Below are 18,079 nucleotides of genomic sequence, written 5' to 3' on the forward strand. Positions count from 1 at the left end.
CATTACTAATATTTCATTTAATGATACACACTGAACAGTCCCAACCATCTGCGTACTTGAGTAAGTATTACCACTTTTTCTTAATATGATATAAGTAGCAGAAATTACTTCTCGACAGAGTCTTGAACCATCAAGGACACCATCACTTATCCATCTTTGGCCTTTGTGCGTCAAGTTATTATCTCCCTGTCTTTTCCTTTCAATCTGGCTTCATCTTCATAATTTTTGGACCGGATAGGCTCTTTACTCAAACTGCTCGTTTTGTAAGGAAATGGTTCAGAAAGTCTGAGGCAAGACTTGAATACAAAGTGGAAGTGATTTTATCATGAGTAATGGACAGCGGTCTGGTTTCTGCACTTTTGGACATTTTAAGAAGTGACACAAGTTTAGCTTTGAGCACAAAAGCCAGAATTCAACATTTTCTCTTGTTTTTCTCTCTAACTCAACAGAATGGGATGATCTATACAGGATATGTAAGTTTAATCAATACATCAACCTCGTCTTACTGTTGTTTTCCTTTATTCCTGATTTTAATGATGATTTTCTTCTAGTGAAAACCTGACATTTAAGATGAGAGTATTACACTCATGAAGCATTTTTTAATAAAAAAAAAATATCAATATCTGCTAAATACTATTTTCAAAAGTTGCTTTTAATCTGACTAAAGAGCTTMATCAGAAAGCATATTGTATTTTTTATATGAATGTAGAGTTGTAGAACTATTACCTGCATTGATTTTTTAATGTTTCCCCCTGCAGGCTCCAGCACCAGTGGCTTTTCCTATGACGACACCCCAAGTGCCTGTGTATGGAATGGTACAGTATAACTGCGAACCTTGYAGAAATAACATGTTCTTWAAAAAATCAAATACTAAACCTCTTGTCAACCCACTTGTTGTCGCCTGTRCTTTAACCAGCTCCCTCCTCAGATGAGTCATCAAATGGGGGGCATTCCCATGATACCCCCACAGCCTGTCATGTACAACCAGCCTGTCCTGAGACCCACCAATCCCTTTGGACCCATCCCGGGTACACAGGTAACACAGACACAGAAACACCAGTGCAATGATGTTAATGCAACATAATCCACCAACTACTGAGACACAAAGCTCTGCAGTCTCTGAGGCTGCAGAGAAAAAAATGATGTAGGGAGAAGACTCGTCTAGATAATGTCAAAAAATGCTYTGCATATGTTTAGCTACTTTAGAGTCCCTGAAATATTCACTTGTAGGAATTTAACATCATCCAAAGCATATCTAGAAATGTCCTCTGACACAAAAATTTAAACTCTGCCTCTCATRTAAAAAAGAACAAATTTGAAAACATATTCTAGCCTTACAAAGGGCATTGAGTTCACGTATAATGTTGCAGTAACGATGTTGTTTGCAGGTGTTTTAAGGTTTCAAAGGTGCAAGAAATGTGCTGTTTTTACAGTTTGAGGCTRCATTATGATATAATTGTATCAAAATCATTTCAGTATCATGAAATATACTGTCAYAAGTCTCCCAAATATCAATCTAGATTAGTTTTTTTTTTCACTATGAGGAAGCATCCTAATGCATGTAAACATACAACACGTGGTTGTAAATGGACGTAGGGGTTCACTAAATAACAATATGAACAATTATTACATTAATTTACATGTTAAATTAAAGTAATCAGATCATGAATATATGTTGATGTTRTATTCCTTGCTTGTATGACAAAAATTTTGATTTATTCAAGCTCCTGAAAAACCAAGAACTGTGATGCATTATTATAATGATGCAATAACAGGTGCAGCACTTATGGGAACTAATGACTAAATGTTTAGAAATGTGTTATATTACACRTTTTCCTGGCACTGCAGCAAGGAATGTGTTTATYGATATCAATAGTTGCCTGAAAGCCTGATGAGGTGTTTTGTTGGACTGAATTACTCTCATTTCTCCTCTTTGCCTTCTGCAGATGCATTTCATGTAGAGATGATGTTGTAACCATAGCAGCAAAGCTGAAAGAGAAGAGGCAAGAGAAAGATGGAAAAGAAAGAGCTGATGGCAAACACATATACAGAACCAAATCCAGTGCAGGANTATTCCTTGCTTGTATGACAAAAATTTTGATTTATTCAAGCTCCTGAAAAACCAAGAACTGTGATGCATTATTATAATGATGCAATAACAGGTGCAGCACTTATGGGAACTAATGACTAAATGTTTAGAAATGTGTTATATTACACRTTTTCCTGGCACTGCAGCAAGGAATGTGTTTATYGATATCAATAGTTGCCTGAAAGCCTGATGAGGTGTTTTGTTGGACTGAATTACTCTCATTTCTCCTCTTTGCCTTCTGCAGATGCATTTCATGTAGAGATGATGTTGTAACCATAGCAGCAAAGCTGAAAGAGAAGAGGCAAGAGAAAGATGGAAAAGAAAGAGCTGATGGCAAACACATATACAGAACCAAATCCAGTGCAGGARGAAGAAAGAACGGCGAGGGGATTGGAGGACCRGAGCGGAGGATTAATAGAAGATGAAATGCTGATGTCAATTTATTGTCACTTCACCCTCTATTCTCCATGTGGCTACTGATTTGTCTGTCTTTAGCCCAGTACAACCATGGAGCATCGGAGCCTCCTCATCAGTTCAGCCCAGCTTATCTTTGTTTGGCCTCTTCTAATGGCAATCACAGCCTATGCTGAGATAGCAGAGACTGACAGCTATACGGAGGTTCTTCACCTTCTCCTGAGCCACCCCTCCTGTTAATAACCAGTATGAAAACTTACCCACATCTCTCCCTACCCAACATCTGAGTCAAACCTGGAGGGCAAACATCTCTTTCTCTGATTCGATCATTTGCTGGCACTTTACTCAATGTGAACTTTTGCCAAGGGTGTGTTTCTGCGTAGATGATTCTAGCATCTTGTTAAGATTGGTTCCTGATTGCTTGTCACCATMATTTGAAATCACAAGTGATTTGAATGCTTGCGGGTGTTAGCTTTTTTTCTACATTTCAGTGAGCAGCATCTTTGATCATTTGTTCTTAAATGCGTAAAACAATGATTTTTTGGGTATGCCTGTGTGGTTGTAAATGGACGTAGCTCTTTAGAGTCTGAACTTTGTGTGTGTGTGTGTAAATTATCTTTTGGTACCTGATGTCATGACTGTGTTGCCGGGTGCCAATGTGTTACTGCACTGGAACTAACCGATGAAAGCACTGAGCCAGACCCAGCTATTGCATTTGGATGTAAACAGACCTCTCATACTAACTTTGCTACGTGGGGACTTACTGTACACACTGTTTCCTTCTTTGTTTCCCCTTCTGCAACTGTGCGATATTGTGAAACCTCATTAACTGTCTTTTTTCACACCTTTAGTCTGTTTAGAAGCTTTCTTCAACACTGTAATTTGTTTGTCCATGTTTTCTCTGTATAGAATTATTTTTCATTTTTCCTGCTTGTTTTTTAACCTTCTCTTGTATACCTGTACTGCTCTAATAGTGAAACATAGAAGGGGATTTTCAGTCTAACCAGTCAGAAATTGTTTAATTTTCTCTGTCTCCTAAATTAGTTACACTTTAAGTCTTGTTCACCTCAGAAAAACTGGATTTGGGGTAAGCACTTCAGTCTTTGTGCATCCTTTACCGAGAAGACTTGGGTTCATGAAGTCTTATCGTATACAAACAGGACAGCTTAAGATCGTTGCGAGAAGTCCGGTGAACACCCAACCATCAGAAAGCGGCCGAGGGTAATGTCTTCTGATCACAACCCTGCCAACGCCTGCAGTGATGGCGCACAGATCAATCCAGACAGCCCGAGACGAGGAGCCTTAATGAGGCATTAAACGCTAATGTGGATTTTCTGGCAGATCCAAGGTCAAGACAGACACAGTCTGATGATATATATATACATATATTTATAGCACAAACCTTCGAAGAAGGAACAATGCTCTGCTGCACAAAAACCTTAAAATCATTGCTGGGATGTACAGTGAAAAGGGGCAATAATCGATTGGGGGTGAAGTCGTTTTCTATTGATTGTGTCTGTTCTATGTACATGTACTTTGTGTGTTTGTGTGCACATGCCTTCGCATAGAGATTAACAGGGTCATGTTCCTCGGTTAGAGATGGAGGGTCTCTAAGCGAGATGGTAGTGTGTACTAACTTAGCATTGAGTGTTCTTGTGACAGTGTCTGAGTCTGTACAACACATCAGCTGTAGGTGGATTGTTCGCCTGCTGAGTACAGTCAAACTGAGCTCTTCAGACGGCGGGTTATTTCTAACCAAATCTTCAGAGAAGACCAAAAGTACGTTAGTGTACTGTGATTAAAGGTTAAAAATGAACCGATACCAGGCTCCCTGCACCTAAGACTCTACTACCAGCAGAGACTTGTGTTAGAAATCATCACCAAGCAGRCATATGTTGTGAGGTTTCACCTATTTGACGAGTTCAGCTGTTGTTACACTCCTCCATCATTCTTGTTCCAGTGGTTTGTCCTTCTTCTTCAGCTGAAAGCTTTATTCAGTGAGTTATTCAGCTCCACAACTCAACCCACCCTGGGATCTGACTGTTACCGTGTCCCCACTGTATATAGGTAATGCTGTTCATGTGTTTTTAGCCGTGCTCTCTCTGTGAACGTGATCAAAGCCCCCATTGGATGACTTACTGTATGTTGGACAATTTATTGCTGTATCTGTGTTTGAATGGTTGTATTTTTGAAGGTGTCATCATCCAGGGATGGGCGGGTGGGCTTGGGTCGATGTTTGTGCTCTTTGTGTCCATCTCAAGGTGGAAGATGGTGGGTGGGAGGGGTCAGGGGTAAACTATCACAACTGGTCAATACCAAGAGTGTCTTCATTGAAAAAAAGAGGACAGGACGGGGTCTGTCCTCTTTGAAACAGGAACATTTTTTGCACCAAAGTCATCATCAAAGCGCAGCTTCTTATCCAAGGTCACTAAGGATGGATGATATCAGAACTCCAAGGATTTTTTTTTCTTTTCGGTTTGGTTCTTTTATTTTCTAAAGACAAACGAAACTGTCTCTTTTGCATGATTATGTGTCGTCTTTTTATTGGCTTGTGTGCCCGGTAAAAGCATGACCATAGTGTGAACTCACTCTTACCGGTGTGTTTGGAAAATGAACTTCCTCATTGAGACTTCTCTTTTTTTAAACTTACCTCTTGACATTCATCATCAGCTGTTTTACGATGTAGGGTCTGTAACTGTTTGAAGGTTGCCTCGCATGGATCAATGCAACTTGCAAGTAACCCATCAAACTTCAAACCCAGTTACCACGACTGCATCTCTAAAACGCCATGGATGTCAATGCCGGTTGCCACCTAACTAGCTAGACATTGCAGTCTTGTAAAAATTGCTCTTTATTAAAGCGTTGCTATTTTCAATACGTGTGTTTGAATGCTCGCTCCTTTTTCATATCAAGCCAGCAGTATCTTGGGAGGTTTGTGGTTCAAAGTACTGTAACACGTGTTTGGTCTGGTTCACGTTGTGTGGTGTTTCAAAGTGTTTGGGTGTCGTCCTGTCTACCATCRAATACCAAAATCCCAGTCATCTTCCACAATGCAGTGGTTTCCAGAAATCATTCACTGGAAGCTTTCAGTTTGCTTTTAATAATGAAGACAAAGCAAATCAGGAAAATAGCATTAACTATTGAGTTTAACATCGTTTCGTTCAGCAGACTTTTTTTTAAGCTATAGGAAATAACATCTCTTAAAAGATTGCTGGCCAACTTTTTGGACATTTCAGGGTTTGTTTTTTAGCWATTTTTCTTGGAGAGCATCTTTACCCTCCTTTACTCTTCAGATAGTTTCAAATTCAAGTCAGGACTTTGACTGGGCCACTCAAAATGATTCGTACTTTCAGTCAGAGGATACATGTTGGTAAAATTAAGATGACTTTAAAATCTGCAAGGGGTATATAGGTAATATTGGGCATAACTATGGATGAGTGAAATCAAATACTAACTAATGAAAACCACACACCAGCCACTTTATTAGGTACAACTTGCTAGTAAAATGTTGTATACCTTGTAAACATTCAGAACTATCAACTTAAGACTTCTTGGCAAAAATAAATGTCTGTTCTGAGCTGACAGAAGTCGTCTTCTGCTACTGTGACTCTTTACATTGAAGTTTGGRGATGGTATTCTGTATGCCAATGTTCTAACAGGCAGCTATTGGAATTATTTTTGCCTTTCTAACGCCTTAAACCAGTCAATCCATTYGTCTCAGACATCGCAAAGGCTTTTTTTGTGTCCAATCACAAATCATGATGGATATTTTTGTTTTTAACCAAAGAGAGGGTTGTGCATGAAAATTCCAGGATCAGCACTTCCTGAAATACTCAGGAACCCAACCTGGCACCAACAATTATGCCAAATTCAAAGCCAACTKTTTCCCCTTTCCTTCTTCAACAAATCACTTCAGGCGTCTAGATGCATAAATACATCGAGTTGCTGCCCTGCAATTGACTCACTTTTTTTTTGCCAACATTTCATTGAACAAATGTACCTAATAAAGTGGCCATTGCATGTATAAGATCTAGTAATGTTGGATAAACTTATCGTGAAGTCCATCTACAGATTGTTTCAACTTCAAGTCAGGACTTTGACTGGGCCTCTCAAAATAATTAATAGCTCCCGTCAAAGGAGCTCAASTAAAAGTGAGCATAATAAAATACCAATCCAATAAAAATACTCTTACTTTTTTTGAGCAATTCCATTATTTTGCCTTGTAAAAAATTATAAAATGTAATTTTATTAGTATGCAACAGATGTCTATACAACCCTACTTGATAGTATTTCCATACAAAAAAGTCCCATGATTTGTTTAAAACTTCCCTATTTGTCTGGCTGCTGGATCCCTGACTTGCTTTTATTGGAAGCTGCTGCGTTTTCATGTTGCTGAGTAGATTTCCCATTCTGTATCGGTTTTATATGTCAACTTACATGCATAAACTCTCATCTTATTACCTCAGCATACCATTTGTTTATACTGCATTCAATACACTCATTTGGCCCCCTTGTGTCCATTTGTTAGCTGTTCATTGTTGCCGAGTGCATGAAACTCAGCAGTGTCTATGACAAACTCTTCCTTGCAGGGAGTAGATTCTCGTTTAAATTTCTTCCAGCTATTTATTTTTTAATATTAAAGCGATCAAATCACCATCAGGTTTGGATTGTTTGGGTTTTTTTTATCTAAAAAGAGATAGATAAATGTTTTTTTTGGAAGAAAATTTAATAAAAACATCATCTGATGTTCATCTCTGAGTCATTCCTGTCAAAGCACAATCTATACAAATATACACACAAAAATAATACARCTTGGTTGAAATTCATTTATTGATAATGAAACATTTCAAAGAACAAAAAGGACAAAATGTAATTTAAAACAACATGGTAGAATTCGTGTTCATTGTCATTCTTACAAGTTGAAAGTGGCATCAAAAAAATTGTTTTTAGGAGACGGGGAGTCTAGCGTCGAACCAGCAACCGATCCTGAGCCAGGTTATTCAACTCTGAAATGGAGGGCTCTTCATCAAGGCACTTAACCCCAAAGTGGCCGCCGGGTCACATTTATAAAACCTAAAACATCCCAACCCACTGAAATGTCCCAAATCTGGTTCTGGTTGTGATTGCCTGGTATTCTTTAAGTGGCAGGTAGCAGTAAAAACAAAATGGCAGCTGAAAACGGTCAGATTAAATATAAAGGTGGCATAAATGTCCTCAAAGAATTATGTGACTTTTCAAGTCAGAAACAGGAATGTATCGCTCAGTATGCTTGAAGAAATCTAAGCCGGAAAACCAGGAGAAAAAAAAAAAAAGATTCTCTCCCATTAAAAAAGAAAAAGAAAAGGAGAAAAAAAAAGACAGGGGAATTTTTTCCAGGTATCCTGACAAATTAAAATCCCAAAGACAGGAAAAAGGGAATAGTGAGCATGGACATAGCTGATGCTGTTAAGTCAAAAAATATGTGCTTGTGAGTGTGTTCACGTGTTTCGGGCCGGGGCAGGAGTGTGTGGTCTGAGTGTTTACCTTTAGTGGGGGGACACCCCCATCGTCCACAGCAGTTTCAGGCCTAACGCTGCTGTTTCCCCCATCCCACTCTACAGCTGCGTGCGGCGTACGTCCAGGGCAAGGGCTCAGTTTGGCTCCCTCCCACTCTAGCTGCAATAATCAGCAAGAGGAAGAAGGTGGCTGGAGCAGCAGCAACAACAATGCATGCAACTAACAGTTCACATGGAGAAGGTGGAATAATGTGGAAATGTTGAGTTGCTATGTGTCATTTGAACCTAAAACTGTGAGTTCAGGTGTCCCATGAAAAACGAGATGGATACTGTGAGACGACGGTAAATTASCATGTTTGTCTGCTTTTCATGTGTTAAAAAGAAAAAAATCCATTTTGATTTAAGCGGTTATTTAACTGTGATAGGGATTCCAGAAAAAACAAATCCTTGTTTTGACTTAAAATAAAAAGGTGTGCTCTGGTGAAAACAGCCGAGAGGAAAAAAATAATCTGCCCTTCACACTGCCGCTGGAGCAATCCAGAAACAACTCCTACATCACCTCTTCTCCACCCGGCCAACACCCGAATAAAACCACAAGATGTAACGGAGGAAATAATCCTACAGCTCTCAAAAGACGACTGTAGTCAACAATTTTTGCAATCTCAACTTCAAACCACTACAATACATACGTACCAAAGTGTACATTTCCCTTATAGGTCTGATGTTTTCTAGGGGAACCTGACAACAAAAAAAAAAAAACAAAAAAAAGGAAAAACAGCTACTAATAGAAAATTTAAATAACTGCTCAATGATGTTACTCCTGGCTTTTGCAAATTCAAATATGTACACAACAAAAAACAACAGTCTAAAATTATGCGATGTGAATGTATTAAATCTATTTTCACTAAAGAATGAAAGTGAATTATGAATGGAGTCCAAAGAGTCTGATTTGATGCTTTAGTAGCTAAAATACCAGAACCCTATTGTACAAGTAAACGGTCTGGTGAAGAAAAATAATCAGCCAATCAAAAGACCAATTCATTCCCCACTTTTCAAGTACGCTGTGATAGTCAAAATATGCTTGTGTGATTGAATTAAACTGCATGTTATTATCTAAAAATATCTGAGTGTTACAACATACATCTATTTATGTTGGTTCTGGTCTGCAGTTTGACCAATTTATTATTTAAATGACCCCTGATCAAACCGAAATAACTAAGTGGTTTCTGGTAGATTATTTTTAATGAAGTCATATTATAAACACATTTAACTTAGCAGAATTTTTAAATTCACTTTAAAATAATCAGTTGTCAAGTGCCCCCTTTTGGTGGGCATAAAATGAGGGACAAAGTCCAACAGCCTGTGACCGACGGCACCATTTTGTGCCCAAAGCACTCAAATGATCAAAACTGTGAAGTTACAAGATCAGCCAAGGAGCAAAATGAGCAGCTTCCCATTTCTAATTTGTTATCCAAGTCGCAATGAAATTCAATCCCTTTTGTTTTTACAACTACCAAATTTCAGTCTTATATAAGGAAAATAAGTAGACACCTTAGGAAAACAAGTTCAAATTAACCAAGCCATTTAAATTTTACTCAATTTTTAATTTTCACAAATCTCTTTTTGATGCTGGGACAGCAGACGGGATCCRACTGATACGCAACCACTTCAAACCAAACAAGTCCTTCTGTGCAACATCAAACCAACAGCGGACTAAGCCAAAATATTACATCAGCATTTTTTAAATAAATGCTCATTAAGCAAAACTCAGAAGCTAATTGTCATCAGCCAAAACTTTTTTTTTCTTCATAAAGCTACACGGTGAGCTGTATCACCTTGATTTTCCTCTGTAAAAAAACAAAAACAAAGTCAGATTTACCTCTCAAGCCATTTAATTCCTATTATTTGCAGCTAGAAAAACATCAAGCTTTTCATATTCAACACCAATTTTATAATATGCGTTCTGACCTGCTGATTCACATTTTTTATTCTAAGATGTACAACACAAAGGAGAAAATTTGTGCTCCAGGGATCTGACAGAGGTAGTAGTTATGAATAATACAAAAATTAATTCATTACAAACACTAAAGCACAATCCCTAACCATTTTATTTTTATTCAGCTGACCGAGGGCATCAAAGTAGACGCCATTGGTTGATTTATGGACTGTAAATGGGAATTTTACGTTTTAATGTATTGATAACTTTGGGTGAAAAAATTTTTTTACTTCTGATAACTGACCAATATTTGTCACAGGACAAAAACTCCTGACCGACTCTGATTTGGGGTTGATTAACTGGTCGTCTCTACTCAGAAGTATCAACTGCAGCAATCGTTTTCTGAATAAACAGAAAAAGAACGCTTTAAAACTCAGTTAATCCAAGGATTGCTATACACTCTGCAAAGGTTTGGGCTCAGGTCACCCACCACTCACACAACACTAGAACAGTTTTCTGGAATAAAACCCTGACAAGAAATCTTTAGAAACCGTTAGAAAACTGTTTTTGTACAGTTTTGGACTGGTATTCAGAGAACATTTGACATTTTATTGATCGTTGTTGACCGATTAAATTTTTTTTTTCATCTTTAGCTTCCCCTGGCAATTTAATAAATGGTTGGGCAAAGTAATTGGGGAAAATGCAACATTCTGGATCCCCTAAGGAAACCACTGAGTAACATTTAAACAAAACAAGTCTGTGGAAAAGAAACTATGAAAAGTATAAAAGGGGCCTTGATCCAGCAACAAAGTAAAAATGCTAAACTTCGTCCTCCAACCTAACCTTGTCCCCGGCAACAGTCAACTAGGAACCAGTTCTGCCACAACATCTAAAAAGAAACTTTGAAAGCTGACAAATATCCCGTTTCAAGTTGCCGAATTATCTCCACGTGTTTAAAGATCTTCTTGCTAACTGGTCGATAATGGGAAAAACATTTAGCCAAGAAAGAGAAACGATGCTTAAGACGCAAAGCACATTCGAATACAACCTGGCTTCCTGTTCGCGTTTCCTTTTAAACTGTCCCTCATGTAAATACATATACGTGAGCACACACATTGGCAGTGTGTATGGAGTGTGTTGGGGGAGGGGTGGGACTATCGGTAAGGGGGTTCTGGCGTGTGGTAAGGGTAATCGTGACGCTGGGGCGTGGGTTGCCCGTGTGCGGGTGTCTGCTCATACGGTGTGGATGTGGAGTAGTTTGCCGTTGCTGGGTAAGCTCCAGATGAATCATATGCTCCCGATGCACCGTAGCCTCCAGACGTGTCATATCCTGCCGAGGCGTCGTAGCTTCCTGAAGAAGCATTGTAATTCCCAGATGAAGTGTCGTAGGTCCCCGACGACGCRTCGTAACCTCCTGAAGCAGCGTATGTTCCTGGGGCTGCATAGGCGTCTGTCGAAGCGTAAGTTGGCGGTGCTGAGTAAGTCCCTGGCGGTGCAGGGGTGGTGGTGGGAGGGGCTTGTGTCTGAGCGCTGCCCGGTGGAGGAGGCGGTGGTGGAGGAGGATTGGTGTAAGCGTATTGGAGGTACTGATAYTGTTGCTGGTACTGCTGATACTGTTGGTACTGATGCATTTGCTGGTAGTATTCTGAGTATGACCTAGAGAGCAAGTCCAAGTTGAGTAATAAGTCAAAACAGCAAGAAAAAAAACAACAACTAAAAGCTCGTCTCCTACAAAATACTGAAAATATTTTTTGAATTTCAGAACCTTTGGAAAAACCTCTGGCTTGACMTAGATMATTTAAGATTATTTATTCCCAGTTGAAGCTTCAAAAACACAAATTCTTGCCAAGTATTTTTGTCTRGTTCCTAGTACAAATATCTTTGTACACTTGAAATATGACAAACTTAGAAGTAGTTTTTCAGGAGCTTGTTTTCAGTTAATAATTCTTTAATATTRATGAAAAAGAACTARTTATAAGTGAAATAATCTGCTAATGGATTAMATTTTTCCTTATAATATGGAAACATGTATTGTTCTACCAAACCTGTCACTCAATGACTGCTGGAGGTAATCACCAGCGCTTCTCACAACCCTGTAAGGRAAAAMCYKKTWAAWWAATCGACGTCTTGTTCCACTCGCAGGTTATTTAACTAATAATTAGTAATTTTTCATGAATATTAATAAATGATTGACTTAAAACAAACTATTTATTGCTGACAAGTTGCTTGTAAGTTAGCTCCGTCTTATTTCAAGTGTGCTACAATATTTGCTCTAGAAACTAAATCAAAACTACTTGATAAGATTTGGTGTTTGCAGTGTACATCATTCTATGTTGTGTCTCCAGTAAAATGTTTTTCYTCACCACATCACTGTGCTACAGTTATGTGGAAACRGTAAATAATGACTTCAAATACGACAGAAATTTGATTTTCTTCAGATGTAAATGAATGTGTTACCTAGCAACAGGATCCGCCCCTTCWGACGTAGTGGTGGCAGGTGCTGCGTCTTCAGAGACTCCAGGTGGCGTCGGCAGCAGCGTGCGTCGTTTGGGGCGTATCTGAGCAAAGGAACCGGGAACCGGGTCAGGAAGAAGAGGGGCCCGGTTTCCTCTGATTGGACTGCGGTCTCGTTCGTTTTCTGACGCAGCAGCTGCTGCTGCTGCTTTTCTTCCTGCCTGCTGCTCTGCCAGAACCTATAATTCAAATTTAATGAAAAAATATTAATTAGGAAAACTGTTTTCTTTTTTTTTTTTAAGAATTTGTATTAGCAAAACATGTTTAAATACAAAAGTTAGCTCGCCTTCTGTCCTTCCTGGAAGAACTTGGCTCTTGCTGCTTCGAAGAGCGTTGTGGGATCTGGAACAGCAGGTTGCTCTGCCTCTTCAGCCGCAGGATTGTGATGGGCCATTTCTTGGTAGACCTGGTCAGCAACGGCTCCATACACCTGGCTGGCAAGAGCACCGTATATCACCCCATCGGCCCCCTTAGAACTGGTAAGGCCTTTGAGAGCAGCGTAGGTGGGGTCAAAGGTTGTTGTGTTGTAAAATGAGTTATGGACACTTTGTTGAACCTGAAGGAAGAATTATAGACATTATTAAAAAGACATGGAACTCCAATCTGACTTGACTAATTGGTATCAAAATGAAATGGAAGGTGTACAGTTATTTAACTATGAGATTTAATCCATTACTAAAAATGCTAGTTTTATTATTGTAGTTACTTGTATGGGCAGGCCAGCGGCTGCAGCAGCGGCAGCAGCAAGCACAGCTGCTTGACTCTGGTGATGTTCGAGTGACGGAGGAGGACGTGGAAGAAGACCCTCTCTGCCACCTGGAAGCAAAGACCACAAGTGTGAAATGTTGTATTTTATTTTATTTTTTAAATAAAGAAAGAAAGCTGGATTCTCCATCTTCAGTTGCAATACCTCCGCCTGCAGATGAATCTCCGCCCCCTGGAATCTGATTGATCAAAGGTTGCGCTTTGGAAAGCTCCACAGCCAGCTGACGGCCCTTGAACATGGTCCCGTTGAGAGCCTCGATAGCTGCCAGGGCCTCCTCCTTCCTCTCCATATGCACAAAGGCGTACCCAACATTTGAGCATAATCTTGCTGCAAAACAAATTTTGCGGCCATCAGCTTACAGGACACAAATGTTTGACTATTTTTGTATTTCTTTTGAGTATTATTAGCCATTCTGGTTTATATACCTTTACCTTTGACTTTATCACAGTCTAAAACTCTTCCAAAGGTTGAGAAAAGCCCGTGGAGGTCATCTGCTGAACACGTCGCGCTGATGTTTCCTACAAACACTTTAATGGAGTTAGGCGGGCGGGCACGCGACTCTTCAACAACCAGCGGCCTGCCTCTGTACTCTTTGCCATCCAGATGCCGTATGGCCCTGAGGGAGTGAAACCAACATCAGAACTTCAAACACAGGACAAGTCAGAGGAGACATCTAGACAAAGCAAAACTCACAGAAAAGCAAACATTGATATTGTCTTTGGACAAACTCAGCAAAGATTATGTATATTTAAAATGGTTTGTGTATTCTTATTAATAATGTAAGTTGTGTTTTAGTAAGATATTTTCTAGGTGGTTCTCTAAAACAGTTTTCAATAATAAAAAAATGCCTTTTTCAAAATGAGAAGAATCCTCTTACTTATTGTGATCGTGGGGCCTGCAGTCATTATTAATTAGAATTGAATGGTATCATAATTTAATTTTAACACTTGAGTAAGCTAGTTATAAGCACCCAGCCAGGAGAAGTGCTTATACAGAAGCATTTTCTATTTCATTAACAAAACACTCAAGAGATTATACCGCACTAATGCTCACGGAAATCTGAGCATTCCACCTTTTAAAATGTCTGACTACAAGTAAAATTGAAAATGCACATTTCTTATTTTAGCTGCTACAAATCTTCCAAACATAATCCAAAATTAAAACTATTTTGGGCAGCTTTGGAACAGTGATGGCTAATTGGGAAGTTATTGGTTCAGTTCCAGTCTCCTCCTGGCTACATTTCCATGTGTCCTTTGGCAAGACATTTAACTTTGACCAAATACTAATTAAAACAATTTAACCCCCTTTCAATTATTTACAGTACCTTAAGGATGTTCATATTTAACACCTTATCCTTAACCTACTTATTAACAAAATTTAAGGTTTTCAAAATATATTATGTACATTTAAAATGGTTTGTGTATTCTTATTAATAATGTAAGTTATGTTTTAGTAAGATATTTTCTAGGTGGTTCTCTGAAACAGTTTTCACTAATAAAAAATGCCTTTTTCAAAATGAGATGAATCATCTTACTTATTGTGATCATGGGGCCTGCAGTCATTCTACAATTTTTAGAATTTGCTTCATAGCAGTTAACTGGTTTTGGCAAACTACGGAAATTCCTATTTGTAAGCCAAACCTCTGYTTATACAAACATTTCCATACTAAATGAGTCAGGAGTAAATAGAGGGTTGGCTGACTGGGGGAAAATTCATCTTCACTCTATTTGTTGTTTCCCTGAGTCAAGGGGTTTGTAGGATAATCACAGCAYAACACAACAAAACTGAATTAAAGCATRTATTTAAGAATTAAATGTAGATCAATGCCAGAAAAGAGTTTTCACGGACTAAAATTGAGATCATTCACAGTTTCCTACCTAAAWTTATTTGATCTGTAATTAAAATATTTGTAAAAGTTTACATTTAAACCAAGGTGGAAGAAACTTGATGGCCTTTCCGCACTTTTAACGGTCTATTAAAATCTCTGCACGTCAAAAACACCAATCTATTTCTGACTACAAATAAACATCATGGACAGTTACATACCTGTCTGCTGCGCCCTCCCCTTTCAGGGTCACGAACGCATACTGTCTGAGCAAAGAACATGTGTCGATTTCTCCATAAGGAGCGAAAAGCTTATTTAGTTCATCTTGAGTAGCATCTAAAGGAAGGTTTCCCACAAACAGCTTCACGTTCTCACCGCTCATCTCTGTATCAACCAGACATCTGGAAAAGAACAACAGCATTTATTGTACAAGACGTTAGGTTAGCTATTCCCCGCCGAACGTTAGCTACCCATTTGCTAACTTCCCGCGACTCTCCAGAAATATAATGTAATAGCACAATTGTAACATACTGTTTTTTTTAACGTTCCAACATGAGTTATGGTACAAAAAGAGTCCGAATATTTACAAAGATGTGGCTTTCTGACAGGCGTGTTATAAGCTAAGCTAATATCACCGTTAACTTTAGCAGTGATAATTGGTTTAGGAAAGTAATAAGCATACCATAAGACAATTAAACTAGATAAAAGGAGACAAAAATGAAGATTAATGAAAACAAAACGACGTTTTTGTGGCAAAAAATACAACCAACAGTTAACTAAAACTCCTGGCCATTTTGTTTAGCGCTAGCGTTAATGATGCAGCGTTAGCCGTGCAAGCTAAAGCTAACAGTGCTGTTATATGAATGAATTTGCAACCGTATGTTTCGACTAAATACATTTTGCTTAAAACACATACAAGCAAGCATACCGAAGAAATGTTTGTTTTTTCTGTGTTTAACTCAAAGACCAGACAAACGTTTAAGCCTAAATGGTGCAAAGATAGCTTACCCAACGCGGTCGTAAGCTGATGTGGTTCCGACGTCACATCCGGCTAGTAAAAAAAARAAAGAAAAGAAGCACTGCCATGAAAAGCAGATTTTGGGTAGTTTTAATAACTAATAATACGATTCTTTGTTTATTTTAAGAAAAACTTGTCAGTAGATACAAACAAAACGTCACAAAAACGTGTTCAGTTGTAACTTATAATAAATTAAATTGCGTTATGTTTTTAAATTATTCTATTTTGAGTTTTTCGACAGCAGAAGGCGCTATTTTACCAAATTATTCCAGGCGAAGTCATCCACAATCAATGAATGTTGTGAGACCCAAAGCTTTTCCGATCGGTAGTGCGCGGTCTTATTGTCTTTCTTAATTTTAGTCTTTTTTTTTTTTTTACACGACCGTATGAGGAGATTTGTTTCCAGGTGACATCCTCCTCCTTCCAGGTGAGCTGGAAGGAGGAGCCACACACTCTTGTGGATCTAGGCGCACGTCATGACAGGCCGGAGTGGAAGAAGCAGTAAACTTCTTGGTTGTAAACTTGGAGACGGAAGAACATGGAGCACGCCACGATAAACTGGAACCCGAGAGGATAGAAAACAGGAGCTGAGCGGAAAGGTACATAGACATAAAAACATCTGGTAATCTTAATATTTGAACTGCAGACTTAAATGGCAAGATTAGAGCTTGAGGAAAAGATAGTTTGATAACACAAAGTGGAAGTTTTAGGAATGCATGCTGCGCAGTCAGCATGATGTTGGCCTTCATGTTGTCGGTAGCGTTTCTACATAACAGAAATAAAGATGTTGATGTTTGACACGAAGTTTTATTATTAAATATGATGTGATGTCAGAGTTTTCTGTCTGTTTAGGCTTTGACTTGAATTGCCATTTCATTAAGCTCTCTCTCTCTCAGAGCTGCTCAAGTTGACCAAGTCTGGACTTGCAGTTCAAATCCAGACAGATTTTCTTTGCAGGTGTGCGTCTCAATGTGGAGCAGACTCACCCATCTTATTGACTAAGGCATAATCAACACTGATAATATAATGGGACTGCCTGATCATTACTGGTACAGCTAATAACAGTGCAGTTACTGATGTGTGAGTGTGTGTTTTCAGATGGCACAGCAGGAGGAGCCTCTGTATGATTTCCCGGAGCCCACCCAGCCATCAAAGCGTAAACTYCTGGGGGTTCAAAGAGGAAGGGGCTCCCTGAGAAGCATCAGCGTGTTGGACCGTCTCCTGCTTACAGTTCCTGTCTGGCTGCAGCTCTCCATCAACCCGGCAAACGCGCTGCACATTCTGCAGAGGGAACCTCCTGGGGTCTGACACAAATCTATRCAGCATGCTTTCTTGTTACGCACACACAGCGTTGTAAATAAGTATTTGGCAACTCACAGATTAYTCCTGATTTTGCTTTTTTGTCACACTTACATTTTTTAAGCGTGTATGGCTTGTTTAAACCATTCGTTACCCAAGTGTGTTTGAGTCCAAGGTAACAGATTAATGGCCAGATAATATTYGTAAGGATTTTCTGACTGAGAGCAGAAGCTCCATCTATTAGGACAAGCTTTCTAGGTCCTAAAACAGAAAGCAGACCCAGAACATCACTCTACCACCATGTTTGAATCCTTTTTCCTGAAATGAATTTTACTTTTGTATTGTTACTGGAGATCATTGAGATATTTTCGGGTGTTTTTCATCTTGAACCATGGATGCTGGGTTTTGGCCAGTCTGTGTCTTGTTGAATCATGATCAATGACCCAGATTAGATTAGAAATGAAACCTCTTCCTGACTGATAGATGTCAATGACTTTGTCTTAAATAGGAATAAATCTGTAAGGGGAAAAATATTTTTTCACTGACTACACATTTAATTCATGTCTTTTCACCATGCTATCTCTTGCATTCAATATTAAGTTTTGATATCTTACAGACGTTCCTGGTAAGAAAGTCCCGCACATCCCAAAAGAACGTGCTCTGTGTTCGTTTGGCAGATGACAGTGTGCCGTCGTTTGTTCAGGAGTTTGGCATCAGGGAAGA

General features: G+C 38.9%; 2 protein-coding genes and 1 long non-coding RNA gene across 8 annotated transcripts in view; 2 read left to right on the top strand and 1 right to left on the bottom strand.

The window, feature by feature from the left end:
• LOC103475391 (phosphatidylinositol-binding clathrin assembly protein-like) overlaps positions 1–2,017 on the top strand; it is a 29,683-nt gene extending 27,666 nt beyond the window's left edge. For all 4 annotated transcript variants that reach the window (XM_008426976.2, XM_008426974.2, XM_008426975.2 and 1 more), the window contains 4 exons: positions 450–473; positions 759–815; positions 917–1,036; positions 1,947–2,017. In XM_008426976.2, the coding sequence (XP_008425198.1) occupies positions 450–473; positions 759–815; positions 917–1,036; positions 1,947–1,961 (216 nt within the window). In that variant the 3' untranslated portion in view covers positions 1,962–2,017. The remainder of the gene's footprint in view (positions 1–449; positions 474–758; positions 816–916; positions 1,037–1,946) is intronic.
• A 5,294-nt stretch (positions 2,018–7,311) lies between these two features.
• Positions 7,312–16,088, bottom strand: LOC103475392 (RNA-binding protein 4). Of its 3 annotated transcripts, none has more exons than XM_008426981.2 (8): positions 16,048–16,088; positions 15,261–15,440; positions 13,646–13,830; positions 13,359–13,541; positions 13,155–13,264; positions 12,735–13,004; positions 12,392–12,627; positions 7,312–11,590 (listed from the first exon to the last, which is right to left on the bottom strand). In XM_008426981.2, the coding sequence occupies exons 2-8, from the start codon at positions 15,419–15,421 to the stop codon at positions 11,089–11,091; spliced, it is 1,647 nt and encodes a 548-aa protein (XP_008425203.1). In that variant the 5' UTR covers positions 15,422–15,440; positions 16,048–16,088; the 3' UTR covers positions 7,312–11,088. The 3 variants fall into 3 exon arrangements, with proteins under 3 accessions (XP_008425203.1, XP_008425200.1, XP_008425202.1); XM_008426978.2 differs by having other exon boundaries at positions 13,640–13,830; XM_008426980.2 differs by lacking the exon at positions 16,048–16,088 and adding an exon at positions 15,968–15,989 and having other exon boundaries at positions 13,640–13,830.
• A 269-nt stretch (positions 16,089–16,357) lies between these two features.
• Positions 16,358–18,073, top strand: LOC103475407 (uncharacterized). The gene is made up of 3 exons (XR_001777258.1): positions 16,358–16,656; positions 17,156–17,359; positions 17,973–18,073. It is a non-coding gene; the product is annotated as an uncharacterized LOC103475407 (long non-coding RNA).
• Positions 18,074–18,079: the final 6 nt, after the last annotated feature.

This window comes from Poecilia reticulata, linkage group LG14 (assembly GCF_000633615.1).
Source record: "Poecilia reticulata strain Guanapo linkage group LG14, Guppy_female_1.0+MT, whole genome shotgun sequence".
Lineage (NCBI taxonomy): Eukaryota > Metazoa > Chordata > Actinopteri > Cyprinodontiformes > Poeciliidae > Poecilia > Poecilia reticulata.